Consider the following 24,313-nt stretch of genomic DNA (forward strand, 5'->3'; position numbering starts at 1 on the left):
CTTCTGCCTAAGAGCTCATCTCAGTCTCCCCTCTGGCAGGTTAAAGCCATTCCCCTTGGCCTATCACTACTGTAACAGTCCAGTCACCCCCCCACTACAGGTTTGTCCTGCTGCACAGTCTACTGGGCTGATTCCAGAACCCACTGCACCCATGTGGGTAGAAATTTTCTTCTGTAAAGCACTGCAAATAGCAGCAGGTGGGATCAAATATATGAGGCAGGACAACCTGAGGGAACATGAAGGAGGTACAAGACTCAAACATGCAGGTGGAACAGGAAAGAAATTAATCCTTAAAAAAGCTCCAGCACCCTGAAAACAGAGAGACAGCAAACCGTGCTCTGTCAGGTGTAAGAAATTCCACCAGGAGACAGGCAGAGCTGCCTGTGTTTAAGGCCCTACATCAGTCTTCCATGGCAGGACTGTTCCTGAACGCTGCCTTGAGCCGCTCCTGCAAGATGGCTTCAGCAGCAGCAGAGTGAGACTTACAATAGGACAGAGCAATTGCTGATAGATTCTAACGGGAGGACTTGCAGCATCTGTCACACTTTGATTTAAACCCCGGATGACTCCCTCTACTTACACTGTGTGAGACTCCATCAGCAGAAGGGCAGGAAGGTGACGCCACACGAGTGACTGACATTTCCTACCAACACAAGTCCTTGCTTTGCGGATCAGGCATGTTGCAGCGTGAGTAAACAGAACCCCCACCCTCTGGACAGCTGATCTCAGCTTCTCCCAGCCCTCGTGACAGCCTGTAAGCCACCAGGCAGCCACCACACTTCCTGCTCAAGGCCCTTTGCAGGGAAAAACAGTCGGGAGGAAAGAAAAGCAACTTTATGAGAAGCAGCTGGCCCCCTCCAGAGCAAACAGAGCAGGTCCTCGGGAGGCCCTGCAAGCAGCAAGATGGAAAATGAGATGTCAGTGCAGAGCTGGGAAGATCAAACAAGATAGCCGCCCTCCAAGGGAAGGTCTGCTGTGTCTCCCCAACCACGTGGCCCTTGCAACCTTCAGCCTCTGCCCAAAGGTTTACAGATGTGTTTCTGGGTTAACACTTTGGTACCCTACTGGAACTGATTCCTGTCACTCCTTGGCTCTGGGGCTGGAAGAAGAGTTTAACAGCAATTGTGCTGAATGAATTGGACAGCTGTGGGAGCACCAGAACTTGGCATCTGGACTGCTGTGTGCACAGCTCCTGGTCTGGTCTTAACCAAGCCCTGACCAACTGTTCCTGGGTATGGTCTGGTAACCTGCACTGCCCGAGGACCAACTCATTTTGGATGCAGCACTGTTGAGACTGTCAGTACAATACACAGAGGAGGGCTGTGCTGTGCTGGCTGGTCCACCTGGTCCATCAGACCTTGCTCTCCACCAGAAGAAAGCAGCAGCAGAAGTTAACAACACAGAACCCGAAATTAGTTTGAGTGGGAAGGGACCTTAAATCTCATTCAGTTCCAGCCCCCTGCCACGGGCAGGGACACCTTCCACTAGAGCAGCTTGCTCCAAGCCCCTGTGTCCAACCTGGCCTTGAACACTGCCAGGGATGGGGCAGCCACAGCTTCTCTGGGCACCTTGTGCCAGCGCCTCAGCACCCTCACAGGGAAGAGCTTCTGCCTAAGAGCTCATCTCAGTCTCCCCTGTGGCAGGTTAAAGCCATTCCCCTTGACCTGTCCTTACAGGCCTCTGTAAACATCTGCTTGAACATAGCCCCATGGCTGCAATCACTGTGTGTCTTGTGCAGAGTCAAGCTTCACACGTGAATCCCTACATGCTCCTGTAGTCAGCATGGGGCTTCATCTACTGCCACAGTCACCCAGCATCACCTGTAGCTGGCCAGTGTCATGTAGGAAGGTGCCCCAGTCTCCACCACCTGTTCCTCCAGTGCTCTGCAGGGTTTTTGGTGTGGCTCCTGTTACCTCCCCTCCCAGGGGTGGGAAGGCTGGTTGGTGGACACACTGGCCTGCCACCACCTTCCTGGGAACATCAGAAATTCCATGGCCTCCCAGAGAGGGAAAGTGATATACTGAGTGCCACCACACTGGAGCTGTGAGTGTGCCTGCAGGCCAGCAGGGAGAGAGGTTTGAATGGCAGTTGGCAGTTGGTGCTTCCCAGTAGTTTGGAGGAAGAACTGAATGACTATGTTGTTTAGATTAAAAACAAACCCAACACAAAGATGGCTGTTGAGCAGAAGAGTCTGGGCCGGCCCTGAAATAAACTATTCGGGGGGGGGGAAGACTTTTCCAAGAATTTTCAACATCTCCTAAACCTTGTTCACCTGCTCACACCAAGGATGAGAGCCTCTCCCATAACAGCCTTTCCAGGACACTTTGCTATGGAAAGCAGAGTAAGACCAGGGCTGCACTGGGCAGTTGCTCCCTGCTGCTGGAGCAGAAAGCACCCCATGGAGGAGTGAGAGTATTTGGGCTGAAATACTTTGCAGGAATTATTTTTGGTGTCTGTTTGCTTTCCTGCTGGGTCCTGGTGGGACCTGCCAGGCAGGGAAATTGAACAAGAGACATTAAAGTCATATTGAATTCCTGGCTCTTCCATCAAGTCCAAATGTGTGAGAAACCTAAATAACTTTTTCCTGAAGATTTATCTTTTGCTGAGAACAGCCCATGTGCTGATGCTATCAGAGTTGAGCAGCATCACATTCACTGCCTTGTTTCCGGAGCAGAAAGGGGAGGGCTGATGCACCAGTTCCTTCTCCCTGTATCCTGAGCAGGTGTGAACCTGTTCAGTCAGACACGACTATGCCAAGCAGAGATCTCAAAACAGGTAGGACAGGTCCTTGAAATTTATGGAAAGAAATGGTCAAGACAAGCAGGCGAGGGGAGACTGAGGTGAGATCATCCGCAGAAGCTCTTCCCTGTGAGGGTGCTGAGGCGCTGGCACAGGGTGTCCAGAGAAGCTGTGGCTGCCCCATCCCTGGCAGTGTTCAAGGCCAGGTTGGGCACAGGGGCTTGGAGCAAGCTGCTCCAGTGGAAGGTGCCCCTGCCTGTGGCAGAGTTAGAACTTCATGAGCTTTAAGGTGCCTTCAACCCAAACCAGCCTGAGACTCTGTGATTCTATGTAAGGTGTTCAAGTATCTCTGCTTAAGAGAGCTGCTTTCCTTTCTGCAAGGTTACAGTGTCTTTGAAGTGCAAACCCTCAGAAAGCTCAGGAAGGACCTTATCACTCTCTACAACTATGTGAAAGGAGGATGGAGCCAGGAGGGGTGCGGTCTCTACTCCCAAGGAACAAATAATAAGAGGAAACGGCCTCAAACTGGCCAGGGGAGGTTTAGACTGGAGCTGAGGAACAATTCCTTCCCCAGAGGGTGCTCAGGCATTGGAACAGGCTGCCCAGGGCAGGGCTGGAGCCACCGTCCCTGCAAGTGTTCATTCACACACCGTGGAGACGACGCCCACAGTGCCATGGGTTAGTGGTGGCCTTGGCAGTGCTGGGGAATGGTTGGACTGCATGATCTCAAAGGTTTTTCCAACCTCGTTGATTCTGTGATTCTATTTATTGCCACCGGCAGCAGAGGCACTCGCTGCCGTCGGGCGCGGGCAGTGGTTCCCGCAGTTCTGCCGGTCAACGGGAGCAGCGGTGCAGCTCTGCCGGGCGGGGAACGGGGGTTTGATCTGTGCTGAGGGCCAGGCAGAGGCTCCTCCCGGCGGGTCCCGGAGCCGGCACCGGGATGGGTGGGCGGGACCTCCCCATCTCAGATCCTCTCCCCGATGGAGCGTGGGGAGGGGACCGCGCGGAACTCAAAACCTTCGTCCTCCCCCTCAGCCAATGGCCAGCACGACCGGCCGCCACCAGCCAATGAGAGCGCGGGACCCAACGCCACCAACCAATAGGAGCGCGGGGCCGGAGAGGCGAGTAACGCTCGAGAGCCGCAGCGGCGGTGGCCATGGCCCTGGAGCGCGGAGACCGGCCGCTCCCCGCCGGCACCGAGGGTCTTCCCCGGGCGTTCCTGCAGAGCCTGCGCACCCTCTTCGATATCCTGGATGACCGGCGGCGCGGCTACGTGCACCTACGGGAGATCGAGTCCCGCTGGCGGGGAGCGGAAGCCCGGGAGCTGCCCGCCGGGGTGATGGAGGGGCTGCGGCGGGCGGCACCGGCCAGCGGGTACCTCACCTTCGAGAGGTTCGTCCTGGGGCTGCGCGCTTCCCTGCCCGGGGCTGACCCCCCGGCGGAGAGCGGCGGGCGGCGGAGCGAGGAGAAGCCGCCGAGCCCGCGCTGTGCCGAGGAGCGGCGCAGGAAGAGCAACGGGCAGCGGGAGCCGGGGCACGGCCAGCACCGCGGCCGAGGTGAGCGGGGATCGGGCGGGGGCGGCTGTGACACTGAGGCTCCTGCGAGGCCTGAGCATCGCCTCGGACCCGCGAGCCGGGTGCCGAACTCGAGAAGTTACCGATGATTCTGACCTGGGCTCCAGTGCCGTTCCGCCTGCCTCGGGTTCGTGCTTCCTTCCCTTCGCACCCCTCCTCACGCGGGCCTGTCTGTTCATAGCAGTGACAGGAAAAATTAAGGGCTTTATCATAACGTGTTCGCAGTTGTCCCCGGCGTAGAGGCTGCCGGTGACCTTCTGGTGCTGCCGATGGTCATCTCGGAGTGTCGCCTGCGTCAGCAGGAGCCCCAGTACCGGAGCAGCCGTGAGCTTGAGTGGGTGCTGTGCTGTGCCCTCAGACACTGGGTTCACCATTTCATCTGTGTTTTGGACCAAAAATATAGGAAAGCCTGATCCACCTTTTTTGTTTGGATAATGCCGCAGCACTGATTATGAGAATAAATAGCTAAATGGGAAAGTAGCATCAGAGAGATCATAGAATCACAGAATGGTTTGGGTTGGAAGGGACTTTCAAAGGTTGTCTAGTCCAGCGCCCCTGCAATAAGCAGGGACATCTTCAACTACATCAGGTTTCTCAGAACCACATCCAGCCTGGCCTGGAATGTCCCCAGGAATGGGGCATCTACCACCTCTGGGCAACCTGTGCCAGTGTTGCACCATTCAGTCGTTCATTGTAAAGAATTTCTTCTTCACATCCAGCCTGAATCTCCCAATTTTAAATCCATCATCTCTCATCCTGTCTCAACAGGCCCTGCTCAAAGGTCTCTCCCCATCTTTCTTATAGGCCCCTTTGAAGTACGGAAAGGCATAAGGTCTCCCCTTATTGTGCTTTGCTGTCCCCCAGTGGTGTCCTGATGGCCAGGCTCTGCAGAGGCCACCTGAGGTCCTTGTGAGCTCTTGGAGTCCCTGTGCTGGGTCTGCCACCCCCAGTGGGACCCTGACCCTGGCAAGGGGCAGGTGATTTGACTGGCATCTCAGTTTGTTGCTAGTCAGTAGGTGATGTCATCAGGAAACCAGGCTTCTGGGTTTATCTGATGCAGGTAATAATTCTTTAGATAGAATCATGGAATCCCAGACTGGTTTGTGTTGGAAGGAACCTTAAAGCTCATGAAGTTCCAACCCCTGCCACGGGCAGGGACACCTTCCACTAGAGCAGTTTGCTCCAAGCCCCTGTGTCCAACCTGCCCTTGAACACTGACAGGGATGGGGCAGCCACAGCTTCTCTGGGCACCCTGTGCCAGCGCCTCAGCACCCTCACAGGGAAGAGCTTCTGCCTAAGAGCTCATCTCAGTCTCCCCTGTGGCAGATTAAAGCCATTCCCCTTGGCCTGTCCCTACATGCCCATGATCTGTGAAGTGCTTTGAGATCTACAGACATGAAGGTCTGTGTGAGGAGCTGGTGTTTGTTATTTCAACACTGGAGCGCAATGACTGCCTCAACCTTGGGAAAGTTAGGCTGATTTGCCTTTGCTTCTCCCCTGCTCCCTCCCAGTCCTTTCTTCTGTTGGGTGGAGAAGAAGCCTTTAACTGTGGCTGAGGTTCTCTGCCTTCCATTTTGCCTCCAGACTAATTACTGGAGCTTCGTCTAGGGCAATATTATTAAGCAGGCTGGTTCTTCTGTTGTCAACAGAGTAAATCTGGAAAAACCTGAACAAAAATCCTGCTTGGTAAATAAACAGCAAATGGAAAGCTCTGCCCTAGAAAGGAATGAGCAGGTGATTACAGCAGCTTCATGGTTGCTGAGGATCTTCCCGCCGTAAGCTGATGTTATACTGATGTCTGGAGCCTGCAGGTAGGGTTTGTGCCACAGCCTTTGCTGCCAGCTTCCTGCAGCACAGGGCCCTATTCTGGCAAAGGGCTGGAATCTCACTTGGATTCAGCAGCTTAGCAAACATCATAACTCAGTTATTCTGTTTCTTTTAGCTCCGGATCCTGCACAGCTGCCCAGTGCTCCCTCCTACTGTCGAGGGTTTCCCAAGGTGTGGATGAATGGGTAGATATTCTCACCAGGCTGCGAGGCTGAGTGCTGCTGTGGCAGGACACAGCTCTTGCTGTGGAGAAATGTGCCGAGAGCTGCCTGTGGATCCCGAAAGACCTGTCTCCATTAAACTTATCATTTGGGGTTGAGGCTGCTCTGAGCCTTCAGCTGTCTGAGGTAGTTTCTGTAAGAACCAAACCAAGGGCAGCGAGATGGTGGATCAGTGCTCATCAACTACACAGTCTGAAGAAAGTCTCCCAACCTGCATTTTGGGGGAAGGGGGTACTCACAGGATGCCACCCCAGCTCTGCTTTCTGGTCCAGGGACATCTGCCTGCATCAGAGGTGATTTGGATGGACTCACAGCAAGATGGCAGAGGCTGGGGCTGTGATCAGCCCAGCAGTGCTGGGGCAGCCCATGAACCACTGCTGGCCACCATTGTTGGCTCTCTGGGGAGCCAACAACATCTGCCGGGACGGTGAGGCTGATACTGGAGAAGTTGCTGGCCAGGAAAGTCTCTGTGATGGCTTCCCTACTACTGGTGGCCTGTCACAGCAGCATCTAAGTGTCTTGGTGTTGGGGTCTTTACTGTTGCGGTTCCATTGTGAGCTGAGACCTGAGGAAGTTCAGATTAGGATGTGCCTCGCCCAGGATGTCTGTGGTGTCCTGGGCACTGCTGCCTCCTCCCTGCACAGCACTGGCCCCCACTGCTGGGGTGGCCTGGCTCTGTCAGCTGCCTGGAGTGTCGGTGGCCCCTGCAGGCAGGAGGGGATGGTTTGTAGGGAGCAGTTACTGTCCATTGCCAAGGATAGGTATGTAAATGTGTAAATGACCATGAGGTGTCTGCTCGGTCCTGGGCACCTGCTTTGGCTGGAGAATGCTGGGCCTGTGCCCTGCAGTGGCAGAGGCTGTATTTCATCCAGCTCTGGTGAGCTGGAACTGCTCTTTGCCAAAGATGAAATTATCTCAGCTCATTAGCAGGGGTCCTGGTTTAGCCACTACATTGTCAGCTCAGGTACACAGAGCTCAGTTGTTTGACCAGGGAGCACCTTCTTATTGCAGGTTCAGCTCAGCTCAACCTGGCGCTTCCAATTAACAGCCATGAAAACCTTTTTAACATGTTTCCCAAAGGTGTTCCTAGCTTTGCTTTGGGATTCTGCCTGTTGAAGCTAGCTCTAGTTTCGGGGCTGTTCCTCAGCTTCCCAAACAGGATGTGCTACAGGTCTGCTAGGAGAGCATGCGTGTATTTGCAGTGGTCTTGCTAGGTGATATGGGGGTATGAAACAAAAACAACATGGGTGACAGCAAAGACTGTTTATTGACATGCTGGAGACCTGTCTATGATGATGCTCTTGCTGGTAGGAGAAGCAGGATGCCATGGTAAACCAGAAGAGGATTTTTCCCATGCCACAGTAGCTTCTTTCCTCAGAGACACAGCATGACAGGCTGAGCAGGGCACTTGTGTAGCGTGGCCTGTTGCCCCTTAAGCCAGGGTCCAACTCCTCTTGCTGAAACTGGCAGTACAGACAGCCCCGGTATGGTGCAGCTCTCCTAGACCTCATTGCCTTCAAGGTGAAAGAGAGTGGTTCTGTGCCCAGTGCTGTCCTTTCCTGCTCTGTATCCCTCTTTCATTGTGTCCATGTGCTTGGCTGAGGAGCCTTGTGGAGCTGTGGGCTGTGGGTGCCAGCCTGGAGAATGCTACTTGCCCTGTCCTGGTACCTGCTGCCTTTTGTGCCCATGCAGCAGAGAACACACTGGACCTGTGCCAGGCAGCGCTGGTGCCTGGGAGCCTGCATGGGGGAGAAGATGTGGTGATGGGTAAGGGTGTCTGGGAGATAGGTGGGCAGCAGTCCTGAGGAGGAGGCGTGTTCCCTGGCTGTCTCTGCCTGCCGTCGCTTGCCTGCCTCCGTGCTGCTCGCCTGCCTCTCTGCTGCTCTTGTGCCATGGCCAGCCTGGGAAAGAGACTCTCAAGGAGAGGTGTCTGCAGCAGCAAGGGCTGGATACAAGACAGGGTCTGCCTGGAGCTGGCACAAAGGGAGGTGGAGCACTCGCTGCCCAGGCATGTCAAGATGGTGCTGGCTGCTCTGGTGCCGTGGTTTGGGGCGGTGCTTGGCCAGAACCAGGCTCTGAGCTGGCCTTGGCCATGCTGCAGGGCTTTGTTCCTGGTGAGTTCCCCAAGGTGGGTGATGTGGGGCTTGTACTGACTCTGCTGCAGGTGCCCAGCCAATACCTGCTTGGGCAAACAGGCAACATGGGCAGGAGGTGGCTGATCTAGCCTGAAACGTGCCAGTATGAAAACCTGCAGAAAGGTCATGCCTGGATTTGCACCAGTGTCGTGTTTGTAAGAGATCAGTCTTTTGCAGGGTGGGATGCTGGGATTTGAATAACATTTTGGAAAACCTACAGCCTGATTTACTCATGGTTAGGCCACAGGCACAGGCTTTGGGGAGAGAATGTCTGCATGGCCAAGCCCATCACCAAGCAGGAGATGCCTTCAGGAGTCAGATTCTGGGCAGAGCCTGTGCCACTGAGTGGGAGCCAGGGGTCTCATGAGGACAGGACAAGGGTAGCCCGTGTTGGTAATGGTTTAATTGCCTGTGCTAGGACTGAAACAGCATTTCCTGGAAGCTGTCTGCTTTTTGCAGATGACCAAGGTGTGTTGCCAACCTGGCACAGCCAAATAAGTTGCTGCTGAAGCCTGCTCTGCCTGCAAGCAGGCACCTGGTCTGGTGCTTTGCTCAGCTGCTCCCTGCCATGTCTGCAAGGCCATGCTGCAGATAGCAGCTGGTGGCCTTATGCTTTCCTTTGTTACAGGTGGTGATGCTAAAGCTGCTGGGCAGTCCCAGGGAGACAGTGGCCATCCAGGGGCTGGGGATGCTCGGAGGCATCAGAGAGGACGTGCAGAACATCGGAGACACACCATCACCAATGGCGTGGACTTCAGCATGGTAAGGGGACAGTCCTGCCACAGGCTCCAGTGAAGGGGACCTTGGTCATATCATAGAATCCCAGACCGGTTTGGGTTGAAGGGAGCTTAAAGCTCATCCAGTTCCAGTCCCCTGCCACGGGCAGGGACTCCTTCCACTAGAGCAGCTTGCTCCAAGCCCCTGTGTCCAACCTGGCCTTGAACACTGCCAGGGATGGGGCAGCCACAGCTTCTCTGGGCACCCTGTGCCAGCGCCTCAGCACACTCACAGACCTTGGGGAAGTCCTGGTCCCTGTGGAAAGGTGGGTCACAGGGTCCCTCACCACTGACACCAGCTCTGGGCTGTGGCTCCCCACTGCCCAGTCCTGCATGTGTGAACTGTGGGGTGTTGGGCAGATCCTGATATTGGGCATACAAAGCTCTGTTGATGTATGTGGAGGTCCTGCTGTTGCTTCTGAGGTGCTTTCCATCCTGAATCGTGCCAGACAGGGCCAGAGGCATGTGTTCCCCTGCCTTCTCCTGGAGTGAGGTCAGTCTGTGGAGCCAGCATTTGACTGCACAGGTGCCTACCAGTGGGCAAAATCCCGGGAAGGGAAAAGCAAACATGTAGGTGTAGGAGCAGGTGCATCTCTGGGCCCCTCAAGTACTCAGTGGAGGTCAGGTATGCTCTGTGCTGGCAAGTGGTGGTGCTGGGCTGGGTCTCCCACCGCTTGTGCTCTGAAGGTTGGAGCTCAAGCATGCAGATTCTCGTGGCTCCTGAGAGGTTGTTTGCCAGTAATGCAGAAAAATCAGCACTGAATTTAGCTGGGCAGCCCAGCATGGAGGGCTCTGCCTTCCTCTCCATGCATGTGTGGAGAGGCTTGGATCAGAATCCCTGGATGAAGGGATCTGCACTGCTCTGAAATGGGATGGAGGAGCTGCCTGGGCATGTTGTCCACAAGCTCAAGCTGATTTTTCCTGGGATGAGAGCCAGGACCCAGCCTGCAGGATGAGTGCGTGACTGGCGGGATGAGCTCTGGCTGGTGTCAGAGGTGCTGCTGTCACCTCTGCGCTTCCACTCCTTGCACCCTGGTGTCACCCTGAGCCCAGTGGGGCTGACCAGTGGCTTGGGCAGCATTGATTACAGCCTGGCCTGGCCCTGGGGGACATAACGTGCTGTAGAGCCTGGCCTGAGGAGAAGGGGCTTGTGCACACTCATGGTTTGTTGGGCCTGCAGCCATGCAAAGGGTTGGGGTGCTCTTGGGCTGAGGAGGTCTCTAATGAGAGGTCCTGGCAAGGAGTTATGTAGGGGTGTGTGTGTGTCTGGGATGGGACTGATTCTCTGGGTTTTGGTGGCTGGAAGTTACTGTTTTGGATAGTGGAAGGTTCCTCCTTTCCCTGGCAAGGCTTTTCCCTGTGAGTACAGCTCCAGGCTGGAGCCCACCACTGCCTTGAGCTCTGGCTTGCCTGTTTTCCCAGGCTGTTGGGGAAGCAGTAGGAAGGAGTCCCTCTGCCTTTCTTCCCTTCTTCCCCATGCTGGAGTATGTTAGGCCCCAGAAGACACAAAGCTCTCAGGTGTGATTAGGCTGATTTGTCTAGTGCCTAATGGAGGTTGGGAATACTGGTATCCATCCAGCACTCTTAGGTGCACCAGGGTTGGTTCATCCCAAGCAGCAGCAGCAGCAGCAGAGGTGTGGGGCTGTACTGCAGCCCAGGACCCTTTGCACCACCACTGCTGGTGTCTGCTTAGCTGCTGTTCTCAGCCAGACCATCATTGATCGGCCTCATTTCTCCATGGCCACAGGGGTGGCTGGATGAGATGTTCTGTATGAGGCTGAGCGCTTCCATTTGTCTGCAGCCCAGCGTACAGCACTGTCCCTTCCCCTCCTACCCTGGGCAGCAGCAGCCAAGTGCAGCGCTCTGTCTTCTTCCTGCCCCAGAAGCTGCCACTGCCCCAGAACTTCCCATCCTTAGAGAGATGCCCTCTGTCCCTGGTGGTGTTTCACTGCTCTGTGGGATGCTGCCTCTTCCTCCAGTCTCCAAACTGGCCAGCAAGCCTGGTGGGACTGGAGCAGGCCAGGTGGTGGCTGCCTGCAGCGCAAGCTGGGTGAGAGTCCTTGTCACATACAGCACCTTCTTCATGCCCCTCAGCAACAGCCTGCGTAGCATCAAGGCTCTGCGCTTCTTCCTCTGGGTATGTCCCCTTTGGTCAGTCTGTCCATCCAGGTGGGGAGGAGGCTGGTGTGGGGCACTTGAGGCGCTTCAGGGCTGGCAGTGGGGATGGGAAGTGCTAGTGGCCTGAGGAAGGTCTTGGTGTGGTCTCACATGTCTCCAGGGTAGGGACAAGGGCCTGTAGGGACAGGCCAAGGGGAATGGCTTTAACCTGCCCGAGGGGAGACTGAGATGAGCTCTTAGGCAGAAGCTCTTCCCTGTGAGGGTGCTGAGGCGCTGGCACAGGGTGCCCACAGAAGCTGTGGCTGCCCCATCCCTGGCAGTGTTCAAGGCCAGGTTGGACACAGGGGCTTGGAGCAAGCTGCTCTAGTGGAAGGTGTCCCTGCCCCTGGTAGGTGGTTGGAACTGGAGGAGCTTTAAGGTCCCTTCCAGCTCTTCACCATTCTGTGTTTCTATGATCTGTTCAGGGCCACTTCTGAGCTGAATCACCCCTCTCAAGATGCTGTCCAAAGCAGCAGGAGAGGTTCCTGAGCATCCAGCAGCTTCTGGGTGATCAAAATCCCACTGCTGCCTGGAGGAGGTTCTCCTGGAGCCCAGTCTGTGCTATGGGCAGTGGAAGCCAGGCTGTGTTGTGGCAGAGGACACAACAGAGGCAGCAAGGCAGTCAGCTCCCCATACTCTTGGCATGGAGACAGGGGGGCAGGGGCCAGTGGAACAGGGCAGCATTGCTCAGGGGAAGGGGAGCAGGAGCCCTGGGCTCACTGAGTGATGGCTGATGAAAGGGTTGCTGCACCAGTTGCTCTGTTTCTCAGGATGTCCCTTCTTGTCCCACCACCTCTGCAGTTGCCAGTGGCAGCGCAGTGCTGAGGGGCAGCAGAAGAAGGTGGCAGTGGAGCAGGGTCCCTGCATCCCCTGTGGCACAGACCCCTGCTCCAGCTCTGCTCTTGGTCGAGGAGCTGGGCTGCCTGTCCTACAGCAGCTTTGGCTGTAGGCTGCGCCTGCTCTGCATGTCCCAGGGGCTTGTCTGTGGACAGGAGCCCCAGACACCCAAGTAGCAGCTCTCTGGGTGTATGAAAGTCCCCACATCCTCTCCAGGTGATGCTTGTGCTTGAACCTGAAAGACCAGCAGAGACACTCAGCAGAAAGGCATGCTGTGCTCTGCTCAGAGGTGCCTGGGGTGTAGAGTGCAGCTTCCAGTCTGCACATCTAGCTTGGGTCTTTACTGCTCACCCAAAGCCGGGTGTGTTTGTGCTGCTGGCTGAGGTTCACAGTGTTGGGAAGTGGCTGTAGGCCCTGCTCTTGTGTCACTGAATAAATATGAGGTGGAGAAACCTGCTTCGTCAGTGGGGAGCAAGAGGGTAGAGATGGCCTGATTGTCCTTCACCTGCCTCAGTTGTTCTTCCAAACCAGAGAGCTCTTCTTCTGAAGCAGCATCAGGTAGCAGCCATCAGCCCACTCCTCTATAGTCTTTAATGGGGAAAGGAGCTGAGACTGTATCTTCATCCCTGTGCCTTATGAAACTAGCTCCTGGGGCTTGACAAGGCCTTGGTGGAAACAGGATGACACATCTGCATCCTCTGTCATGCAGCTGAAGCACATGAAGGAGCTGGAACAGGAGAAGGATTTCCTGCTGCAGGGTCTGGAGCTGGTCGAGTGTGCCTGGGAGTGGTACCACCAGCACATCCAGTTCATGCAGGAACGCCAGAGGCTTCTGGGGAAGAACAAAACCAGTGCGGTGAGTATGGGACTTGTTCTTGAGGTGCCCACTTGCTTGGGAGGGTTTGGGGCTGCTCTGTGGGTTTGGAGAAGTGGGCTGGGACTTGGCTGGACCTGGAGCCAGCTCCATAGTAACCCCCAGCCTCTTCTTCCTCCCCATCTCCCAGGACTTTCCAACAGAGGGCAGCCAAAGCCACTTGGGGCGCCTGGTCCCCAAGCTGCAGGAAGTAAACCGCTGCCTGGGTGACCTCCTGTCCACTGCTGGCAAGGTGAGAGCACCACATCAGCACCTTTGTTTGCGTGAGCTTGGGGCTCGTCCTGTGTCGGGTCCCAAGCTCATGTCCCTTTTGTCCTTGTCCTCCCAAGATCCTTGTCATCCCCCGCTGTGGTGGCTGGGCTGACATCGGGGCTGCCTCCTGGGCTCTGGGGAGGTGACTTGGCTCTGTGGGCAAGAGGAGGGATGGGAATGGCCCAGAGGACAGCACAGCCAGGCCCCAGCTGGGCTGAGGATGCTCAAGGTATACGGGAGGCTAAAGCAAATCCAAAAAAAGGTGTAGACATTGTCAAGTGAATAAGGAAACAATCCTGCTGAGCTGACTGTCCCACTGGGCTCCTGGCAGAAATGCTTTCCATGTCTGCCTGCCTGCCTGAGATCCTGTGCTGGGATCTTAATCCTGTGCTGGGCTTCTCTCAGTTCCCTGTGTGCCACAGAAACAGATTCTGGCTTTGGAGAAGGGCTGGGGTGGGCCTCTGGGAAGGAGGCTCAATGTCTCATCCCTTCCCTTCATCTTTTCTGCAGCCAGCAAACCCCTCCTCAGCTCTGAGCAGGCTGGTCCCTGTGGTGTCCCCAGCCTCAGCAGGCTCCCAGCAAGCCATCAACATGCTGAAGGAGCAAAACCGGCTTCTCACCAAGGTGAGGGGTGAGAAAGGGAAGGAGATTCTAAGGAGGGGGGCTGGGAGAGGAGGGGGGAATGAGATGGACAGAAGGAATACAAGGCAGTGGAAAGTGTTCCTTCAGCTTGGCCAACCTTGGCCATCTCAGAGAAGGGCACATGGGTTGCACATGGAGACCCTCTGTCATGCAGCTGTGTCCAGATGTTTGCTGGGTGATGGTCCATGGGCAGGAATGGAATAAATGGAGGTCACAGAGAGTGCAGATGTTGCAGCCGTCATCTGTGAGCAGGGCTGCTGGGGAAGTCGGGGCCATGCTCACTGCTGGGGTTCACATCCCAGCACCTGCAGCACAGCAGATGGTGGTGTTCTCCTCCTGAACAGCATTTTCCTCTGCCCCACGCAGGAGGTGACTGACAAGAGCGAGCGCATCACCCAGTTGGAGCAGGAGAAATCTGCCCTGATCAAGCAGCTCTTTGAGGCTCATGCCCGCAATAACCATGAGACAAGCCAGCTGGACTCCACCTTCATCTAGCACCCAGCTCCCACCTCCCCGGCCTCAAGCTTTCCTGGGGGTTTCATGAGACTTTTGCCCCAAACCCACCACATCCGTTGCTCCAGGTGTTTTATCCTGATGTCCGGAACTGCTGGTGGCATCTTTGTAGGAGGAATCCAGGAACCCCTTGGAACTTCCTTGGCCCCACCTGGGAGCGTCCCTGCACTGCTTTGCCGCTGGGCTTTTCAGCTGTGCTGCTCTCAAGCTGCTCCTTTCCCATCTCTAAGGGGACTTCAGAGATCGTGCCCCAGCCCCGGGTCCCTGATGTGCTGGAGGAAATGGCCACTGCCTGTGGGGGGGGAGCTGCTGTGCCCTTGGCCTCACTTGGGCTGAATTTTGGCTGCTGTCCTAAAAAGAGCATGTATCTTCAACACTCCTGCTGGCACCTCCAGGCAAGCATGGCTGTTGGAGGGGGTGGCCTGACCCCTGCTTGTGCTGCTGTTGGAAGACAAATTGAAAATCCGATGGGGCCTACCTGGCCCCTCTGCTGCCTGAGTTCTGCCTGCCAGTGACACTGTCCTGGGCCAGAGCAGCGCCTGAGCTGATGCTCCTCTGGTGCAATCCCTCTTCCCAATTGCAGTAGTGATGCCATAGTCTCTGTTTACATGTGTGCAGGCTCCTGTAGCTCATGAGCCATAGACTCGAACGAGGTAGCCCGTACGTCTGAGCTGCTGTTCCAGGCTCTTTGCAGATTGAGGCAGACGCTTCCAAGTCCTTTGGTCTGCCTTGACCCGGCAAATGGATTCTTATGACTGCCAGACTTTGTTGGGTTTTTTTTTCCATGATGACTTTAAAAGGAAAGGGGAAGTCCTGCAGCAGGAGGATGCTAACACAAGCCTGACTTCTGAGGAGGCTTCAGGGTAGGGTTTTGTGATGAACTGAGCGATGGAGTGGGTGCTGATGGGCTCTTTCCTTTGCATATCTCCAAGTGGAGAAATGGCAGCTTTGCCTGTCCTGGTGGTGGATGCTGGATTCCTGGGGCAACATCCTGAGTATGAACTGCACCTTCCTCCAGGTCTCTTGGGAGGGTGGGGTGGTCTAAGCATGGGTCCTGTTAGACTGGTGCATTTCAGGATACCTCTTCTTCACACCCAGCTCAGTGATGATGCTTGAGCTGAATGATGTCTTCCACTGTGGCTTGGTACTTGATATTTATGGTACTTTCATAGGAGATCCTTGTGAATTCCCATGTAGCACAAATCTGGCCCTTTGTAGCTCCAAGACCAGGACCTTTCTCTACAGGATTGTTTCCTGCCTCTCCTGGCATGATGCTGGAGCACAATGCACTGAGCTGGGCAGAAGGTGCTGGACCTGCCCTGCCCTGAGCACCGTGCAGACCGGTTCCTTTCTTATTTGTGGTTTTTATGTGTCCAGTGCTGTGTGTCCCATTCAGCTCCTCTCTTTGAGGTTGATCTTGACTTGAAGCTCACTGCAAGGCATGGATCCCTGCTCTACCCTTGTGCCTGCTGCTCTGTGATGGAGCAGGGATCAACGGAGTGCCAGGGTGAGGGAGGTGGAGCAAGGCCAGGACTAGTTGTGTCCTCTAGCTGTGAGAATAGGACATCAGTTGTCCTCTGGGCCACTTTTGTGATGCCACCTCTGGTGTTCACGGCTTGTTTTGCCTGAGACTTAAATGTGACCCTCTTTCTGAGAAGGGTCTCTTGTCCATGGGAGTAATAAAGCGGGGTGAACTATTTAATTTAGCCTTCTTTGTGCTTGAATCAGCTCATCTGCTGCTGCGAGCCTTAATGTTTTTGAGTATTCTGTCCCACAGGATGTGGGGTGAGCTGAGGTTACACAGTCACAGCCTGAGGGTCCCTGCAAGGGGTCCCTGCTCCAGGCCATGTTCCCATGCCCTTTTCCATCCCCTCTGGGCTTCCCCTGGGGCTGGGGTCCCCCCATCGTCTCCTCACCACTGTGGCTGGAGTCACAAAGCCACCCACACCCCTTCCAGTGCTTGTACCTTCACCCAGCTGCTCCTCCAGGAGCTGTGCTGGGGGCTTGTGCTCCTCAGGTGGTGCTGGTGTCGTTCACAGCCCTCCCTCAGAGCTGGCCCCTGTGGCTGCCCATGGTGCTCTGCACTGACTCCTTCCTGCAGGGGCAGCCAGAGGGGACCACGCCGGCTCTGTGTGCTGCAGCCATGTCCCTCTGCCTTGTGCTGAGGGTGGCCAGCCTCAGGCTCTGGGGGTCAGAGGCACCTTCCCTTGCCCCTCTGGCGAGCTCAGACCCCCTGTGCTGCAGAGCCTTTGGGGCTGAGCCTCCCAGAGCCAGCATGGGGATGCAGCCAAGTCTTTTGCAGCTGCAGCCTCTTTCAAGTGGTGCTGATGGTAGCCACAAGTCCCAGACAGGGCAAGGAGGAGGGGGATAATTGCCCTCAGTTCCCATTTGAAGCCTTTGCTTGGATGCAGAGCCTGTGAGAGCTGTCAAATGCAAGAGAGGATCATTGTCTGCGCTCAATGCTGCTGTGTGCGGAGCAAGGGCAGCTCTTCCCCTGCTCCACGGCCCAAGGAAACATCCTGGCCGTGGCCTGGCAGTGCTGGCCCTGGGCCCACTCCCTGCAGGACGGTGCTGAGGATCTCAGGAAGCCGAGGGGCTGGCTGGGGCTGGGCAGCAAGGTTGACCTCGAGCTGTGCCTCTGGCTTGGCCATGCTGTTTCTGGGTCCCTGATGGGTCCAGCCTGTGCTTGATCCTCACCTGAGTGTCTGGGTTGTGTTCACTGCAGTATCATTGCACCATGGGGGGCAGTTACCTGTTTAGTGCTTGTCTGGGAGCCACAAGACCTAGGTCTGTGGCCAGGTCTGTAAGCAATGCACTGGGTGACGTGGGTGACACCTTCCCTTCAGGCTTTGTTCCCTCCAGTGCTTTAGCATAGGTCTGTGAAGGCACCTCCATGGCTCCGGTCACATCTGGTGCCTGCCATGTGGAGCTGTGGTGACACTGGGAGCAGTTGGGGCAGAGCTCTGCTGTCCCCAGCCAGGGCAGCTCCTGCCAATCCGCCTCAGCCCTGGCACACTGCAGCTTGTCAGGGCCAGGGTCACACCACACAGACCACGCTCATGTCACTGCATTCATCACAGGTGCTGGGGTGAGGCTGCTCGGGGGGTCCCCACTGTCAGACCCTGGTGATGGGGGCTCTTACTGGGGGCATGGTGCCCTTGGCCCTTGCCTGGACTCAACCTGGGAACATGCCTGGCACCCAGAATCTTATCCTTGTCCTCAGCCACGTGGTTTGGGAAGGATCCAGTCCCCCAGGTCTATTTGTAGATTCACTCTTCTCCTGCCCAGCTTCATGCCCTTCTCACGCCCTTTGAGGCTGGGCTCTGTGCCCGGCTACCCCCTTAGAGAAGGGCTGCTCTCCCAGCAGAACAATTATCCCAAATGCCAACAGGAGCAGCTGCATCTGGAGCCCCCAGCCTGAACCTTTCATGTTTTTTTCTTTTCTTCCGTGCTGCGTGGTCAGGAGCTGCTCTGCCCATCACGGGCCCTCGCTGCTCTGGGTGGTTTGCAGCATCTCCTGGGCTGCCAGCCCATGTCCTGAGCACCCACTGTCCTGCTCTAACCCATGCAAATCCCTGGGAGATGAACTGAGGATGTGATGACCTGGAGAAGACCCTGGGTCCTGAGGCTGGTCCTCACCAGGATGGGGAGCCCTGGGTCATGCAGGGCTGTCTTGGCTGAAGGGGTGCCTGGTGCGTCGCAGACCTGTGAGCTGGCACCCGATACCACTTGCTCATCCCCTTGGTCCCTCGTGTTCTCCTGTCCCAGACCATCCTGTTACCGTGTTGCCACAGCCCTGCTTGTATCCCAGATTCCAGCTTGCCAAAGCCTTTCTCCTCTCGGGAGAGATAGAGCTGCCTTCTGCCTTAGCAGTATTACCTGACTCCATGCTCCCCATTCCTCCGCCCTGGCTGCGGCCATGGAAAAATTTCATTTTCCACTGAGTCTTGGTGGAACCAAGATCCAGGTGGCAATGGACCGGGTTTGCCTTCTGCTCTGTGGGATATGGCAGGGGCAAAGGTGGGTGAGCCTCTGCTGCCCCATCCCAGCTCATTCCCAGGGGGAAACTGGAGCCAGGTGCCCTCAACATCTCCATCATGGGTGGCTTGAGCACAGCACCCTGGCTCTGCTCCAGCGCCTGGCCAGCTCCCTGCAGCTCTGAGGTCTCCCTGAGGCCATAGCCCCAGCCCGGTTAAGTGCGGGCAGCACAGCCGCTCCCACGGTACAGCCCATTGAAGGCAGCAGCTCCCTCCGGGGGGACCCAGCGCGACGGGACGGGGCTCCCGGAATCCCCGCTTGGATCGCAGCTGCGGGCCGGAGCCTGGGGCCGCGCTCCCATCGCACCGGGAGGCAGCTGCCGTCACCCCCCCGGTCCGTCACCCTCAGAGGGGCGGCTGCTGCGGACCAGAGCGGGGGCTGGGGTCCTGGCCTGGCGGGACCGCGCTCGCCTGTAGGCACAAAGTCCCCTTTGACACTTGGTGGGGTGCAGACCCTGTGGAGGAGGCCCCCTCCTGCCCTGCCGTCAGCTCTGCTCGCTCTTCCGGAGAGATGCGGCCATGCCGGGCGTGCCCAGGCCAGCACGGCCCCGGGCAGGGACAGGGACAGGGACAGGCAGCCGAAGGGGCAGAAATGGCTGCATGGACGGAGCCTGCTGGAAGCTGGGCTGCAGCCATGGCCCGGGGAGTGATCAGAACCCTCCACACGATGACACTGTTTGACTTCTCTGCCTCAGTTTCACAGCTGTAGGCACGGGCACACGGAGCGGCAGGTCCCCAGGGCAGCAGCCCGGGCTGCTCTGTGCCTGCACAGTTGCAGCAGCAGGGCACTTCTCCATCTGTTTCCACGCCTCGCAGGCCCAGGCAGGCAGGTTTGATTTCTGAAAGAGGTCTGGGGGGTCTCTACATGCCCAAGGAAGCACCAGGCAGGGATGTGGCAGCTGTAGGGATGTCCCCTGGCCCCTTTCCTTGGGAGAAAAAAAGAAAACATCAAATCTTCCCATCAGGAAGCTGGCAGCAGCAGGGCCTTCTGCTCGGATCTGCTCTGCCCGCACAGGGGCATCCTGAAGCCACCCCCAGGCAAGGGTCGTGGCCAAGGCCGCATCTCTGTGTCCTGTGGATGGGGCCCCGCAGGGCAGCACTGAGGCACAGCAGTGACAGCCCAGTGCACGCAGGATGTCCTAGTCCGTGCTCCTCCATCCCTGTGCCCTGGGATGGCTTCCAGCCACTGAGCCACCAAGGAGGGACTGGCGCTGGTCAGGACCTGCCTGTGAGGAGGCTGTCACAAGTGACCCCGCTGTGGTCCCAGCAGACACCTAAACCGGGTGCCAGCATCACAGGGTGGGCAATTTGGGTAGATCTGCAAAGGAGGTGGGCAAGGGAAGCAGAAATCTGGCCACACTGTACTGAGAGCGTGCCCCAAAGCGTGGGTAGTTTCCCCCTTTGTGCTGCTGCACACACATGCATGGCAAAAGATTTATCTGCATTTACTGCTCAAGGTCCCCAGGAGGGATGTGACAGGTTCTTGAGCAAGCAGATCTAGTGGCAGATGTCTCTGCTCATTGCAGGTGGGTTGGACTGGATGAGCTCTGAAGGTCCCTTCCAACCCAAACCAGTCTGTGATGCTGTGTGGAGCTGAGGGATGAAGGAACTCTCCAGATGTGTTGTGCCACAGGCAGCACTGGGCTCGGTGGGAAAAGGCTGAGCATGGTGGATGCCAGGGTGTGGGCAGGGGCAGTCCTGAGTGGGGGTTTTGTGGGTCTTGAGTGGGGTTTTGCATTTCTTCACTTCCACAAAGGCACTGAGCAGCTCTCAAGCCACAGTGGCTTTTCCGTCCCTGCTGAAGATGAACAGCTCCCATGCAGTGTTCATCACACAGAAAGAAACAGTTTTTTAGTTATTGACTAAGAAACCCAGAAGTTATTGCCTCAGCCCCCTGGTTTTGTTTAGGCCAAAATGAAAATATTTTGTGTTCTGAGTTCGGTTTGGGCTTTGTAAACACACTGCCTTTTTGTCTTCTGCTGTATTTAGGGCCAGTGGAAATGTAAAAGTAATTTCTAAGTAGCACAGAGAAAAATGGCCCTGACCTGGTACTTCTTGCTGAGCTCTGCCATGCAGATAGCTTCTACTTCTTTGGGATGCTTCCAAAAATCTTCATTAGACCTTATCTTCTAAAACCTTCTATCTTCCTGGCCATCTTGGAGAGAGCTCAGCTGGATGGGTCACCATCATTGGATGGGTTTCATCATTAAATATTTAATATTGATGGCTTAGGAAGAGAATAATTTGGGCTTGTAAGAGACACTGAATCATAGAATGGTTAGGGTTGGAAAGGACCTTAAGATCACCCAGTTCCAACCCCCTGCCATGGGCAGGGACACCTCACACTAAACCATGGCACTCAAGGCTCTGTCCAACCTGGCCTTGAACACCGCCAGGGATGGAGCATTCACAACCTCCCTGGGCAACCCATTCCAGTACCTCAGCACCCTGACAGGAAAGAACTTCCTCCTTATATCCAATCTAAACTTACCCTGTTTAAGTTTGAACCTGTTTCCCTTTGTCCTATCATTACAGCCCCTAATGAAGAGTCCCTCCCCAGCATCCCTATAGGTCCCCTTCAGATACTGGAAGGCTGCTCTGAGGTCTCCACACAGCCTTCTCTTCTCCAGACTGAACAGCCCCCCACTTTCTCAGCCTATCTTCATACAGGAGGTGCTCCAGTCCCCTGATCATCCTCGTGGAACTCCTCTGGCCTTGTTCCAACAGTTCCATGTCCTTTTTGTGTTGAGGACACCAGAACTGCACACAATGCTCCAGGTGAGGTCTCACGAAAGCAAAGGGGCAGGATTGCCTCCTTTGACCTGCTGGTCACGCTCCTTTTGGTGCAGCCCATCATCCTCGTGCTGATGCTCCTGCTCAAACACCTTCTCATCAGTGGCCATGGGGCTGGTCAGTGACAATGGCCTCTGCTCTGTGCCAGGCTGCCAGGCTTGTCCCACAGGGGTGGCTGAGCCCAGCATCCCGGCAACATCCTGGTAACATCCCTGCATCCAGGGCAGGCAGAGGCACTCACCTGATTCTAGTAGGGCTCTTCATGGGGTCTGCAGGGGCACCCTCACCCCAGGGTTTCTGTGCTCTGCACCACCCAGGACACTGATGGCTCAGGTCTCGTTTTGCAACTCTGTCCAAACTCGTGTTTGTTTTCCAGCCCATTTTTCACATTTTCCTCTCATAAGTAGCTGTTGTGCTGCTGCCAGTTCCCAGAGAGGAACAAACATCCCCGGGGCTCCAGAATCTGAAATTCAGGAGAAAAAAATGGAAAAAAGAAAAAAGAAAAAAAAAAAGAAAGAGAAAAAGAAAGAAAAATAACCAACTTCCGCAAACAATGCTATTCTGAGAGAGCATTTGCTCCTCTCCAGGGGCCACAGCCTTTCTCCCTCCCACCATAAAGCTTTCCTCTGTGGCACCCACCCTTGGTGGAGCCTGGTCTTATGAAACCAGAGGAGCTGTGAATCCTTCAGTACTGCAAACCTCTATTTCATTAAGAAAGGCGAAGCCGCTGGGGCCTTGCGCTGGGAGCAGGGAGCAGGATCCTACAGGATCCGACTCCCACACAAACAGCTCTGTTGCTGCGTGTCCCGCGGTGCCTATGCTGGCATGTGGGGGTGCTGCAGCTCCTACCCATGGCCTGGGGACAGTGGGAGCTCAAAGCCCACCCACCCATGCTGCACCGGGACCGGTCTCTGCATCCTGTGGCTTTTCCAGGGAGTTTTCCGGGGATTTCCTCCCAGTGGAAACGCGGCTCTTCCCACTCACAGCATCTTCGCATGGCAGGTTCCGGATGTGGGACTGCAGGAAAGGAGGCCAGCAGGTTGAGGAGGGAATTTTCCCCCTCTGCTGCACTCTGGGGAGACCCTCCCTGCAGTCCTGATCCAGCTCTGGGGCAGCAGCACAAGAGGGACGTGGAGCTGTTGGAGCAAGGCCAGAGGAGGCCATGGAGATGCTGCGAGGGCTGGAGCAGCTCTGCTCTGGAGCCAGGCTGAGAGAGGTGGGCTGGGTCAGCCTGGAGAAGAGAAGGCTCCTGAAGGGGAGACCTGAGAGCAGCTCCAGTGCCTAAAGGGGCTGCAGGAAACCTGGAAAGGGGCTTGGGACAAGGGCCTGTAGGGACAGGCCAAGGGGAATGGCTTTAACCTGCCCGAGGGGAGACTGAGATGAGCTCTTAGGCAGAAGCTCTTCCCTGTGAGGGTGCTGAGGCGCTGGCACAGGGTGCCCACAGAAGCTGTGGCTGCCCCATCCCTGGCAGTGTTCAAGGCCAGGTTGGACACAGGGGCTTGGAGCAAGCTGCTCCAGTGGAAGGTGTCCCTGCCCGTGGCAGGGGTGGGAGCTGGAGGAGCTTTAAGGTCCCTTCCAACACAAACCAGTTTTGGACTCTGGGATCTCTTCTGCCAGGTCCCTTCACTACCTGGGCTGGCACCCACCCCCTCTGCTGCAACCACAGTGGCTGTGCTGGCTGGAGGCTCCCACTTGCAGGGTAATGCAGGGCCAAGGCAACTTTGTCAATCTCTCCAAGCTGCCAGCCCAGCCGCAGGGCAGGAGGTGGAGGTGGTTTTCCCTGTACCCATGTGTGCCAGTGTCAGGCTGTGACAGCTACCCAGGCCTGGGCATGTGCCTGGCCCTGCAGACAATTGCTGCAGCTCAAGAGCTCCAGCACAGCCAGTGAGGGGGCTACAGAATACACTCAAATGCCAGACAGATGGGGAGCTGCTGGAGGGAGACTCCAGCACAGACACCAGCGTGCCAGCGCTCCTGGCACTGCTTCAGGGCAATGCTCTGGGAGTCAGGCACTCCTGGAGAAACCCCCTGCCCTGGGCAGACACGTGGGCACAGGCATGGGCACAGCATGTTCGTGGTCCCATCGTGCCAGGCTCACTGGCACTGTGCACACCATGACTGTGGTCACACCGTGTCTGTGCTTGCCCTGTTTCCACGGTCACACCGTGTCTGTTCTCACACCGTGTCCACGGTCACACCGTGTCTGTTCTCACACCGTGTCCACGGTCACACCGTGTCTGTGCTCACACCGTGTCCACAGTCACACCGTGTCTGTGCTCCTCACACAGTGTCCACGGTCACACCGTGTCTGTGCTCACACCGTGTCCACGGTCACACCGTGTCTGTGCTCACACCGTGTCCACGGTCACACCGTGTCTGTGCTCCTCACAGCGTGTCCACGGTCACACCATGTCTGTGCTCACAGCGTGTCCACGGTCACACCGTGTCTGTGCTCACAGCGTGTACACGGTCACACCGTGTCCGTGCTCACACCGTGCCCATGGTCACACCGTGTCTGTGCTCACAGCGTGTACACGGTCACACCGTGTCCGTGCTCACACCGTGTCCACGGTCACACCGTGTCCGCACTCACAGCGTGTCCACGGTCACACCGTGTCCGCGCTCACGCCGTGTCCACGGTCACACCGTGTCCGCGCTCACGCCGTGTCCACGGTCACACCGTGTCTGTGCTCCTCACACCGTGTCCACGGTCACACCGTGTCTGTGCTCACACCGTGTCCACGGTCACACCGTGTCTGTGCTCACACTGTGTCCACGGTCACACCGTGTCTGTGCTCACAGCGTGTCCACGGTCACACCGTGTCTGTGCTCACAGCGTGTACACGGTCACACCGTGTCCGTGCTCACACCGTGCCCATGGTCACACCATGTCTGTGCTCACACTGTGTCCACGGTCACACCGTGTCCGTGCTCAC

The 24,313-nt window shown here is 56.4% G+C and overlaps 1 protein-coding gene across 1 annotated transcript; it reads left to right on the forward strand.

The window, feature by feature from the left end:
- The first annotated feature begins 3,826 nt into the window (after window positions 1–3,826).
- Window positions 3,827–16,249, forward strand: SAPCD2 (suppressor APC domain containing 2). The gene is made up of 6 exons (XM_061479639.1): window positions 3,827–4,295; window positions 9,125–9,258; window positions 12,976–13,122; window positions 13,271–13,372; window positions 13,903–14,016; window positions 14,401–16,249. The coding sequence occupies exons 1-6, from the start codon at window positions 3,896–3,898 to the stop codon at window positions 14,527–14,529; spliced, it is 1,026 nt and encodes a 341-aa protein (XP_061335623.1). The 5' UTR covers window positions 3,827–3,895; the 3' UTR covers window positions 14,530–16,249.
- Window positions 16,250–24,313: the final 8,064 nt, after the last annotated feature.

This window comes from Pezoporus flaviventris, unplaced genomic scaffold (genome assembly GCF_033815535.1).
Source record: "Pezoporus flaviventris isolate CSIRO_AGI_PZ_B2104156 unplaced genomic scaffold, CSIRO_AGI_Pfla_v1 ptg000154l, whole genome shotgun sequence".
Lineage (NCBI taxonomy): Eukaryota > Metazoa > Chordata > Aves > Psittaciformes > Psittacidae > Pezoporus > Pezoporus flaviventris.

What these genes read in the sequence shown, in the direction of transcription:
- SAPCD2 (XM_061479639.1), top strand. Translation starts at nt 3,896, where the DNA reads ATGGCCCTGGAGCGCGGAGACCGGCCGCTCCCCGCCGGCACCGAGGGT. An exon ending in TCCTGTCCACTGCTGGCAAG is followed by an intron (nt 13,373 to 13,902) that starts GTGAGAGCACCA and finishes TCTTTTCTGCAG; the next exon opens with CCAGCAAACCCCTCCTCAGC. An exon ending in AAAACCGGCTTCTCACCAAG is followed by an intron (nt 14,017 to 14,400) that starts GTGAGGGGTGAG and finishes TGCCCCACGCAG; the next exon opens with GAGGTGACTGACAAGAGCGA.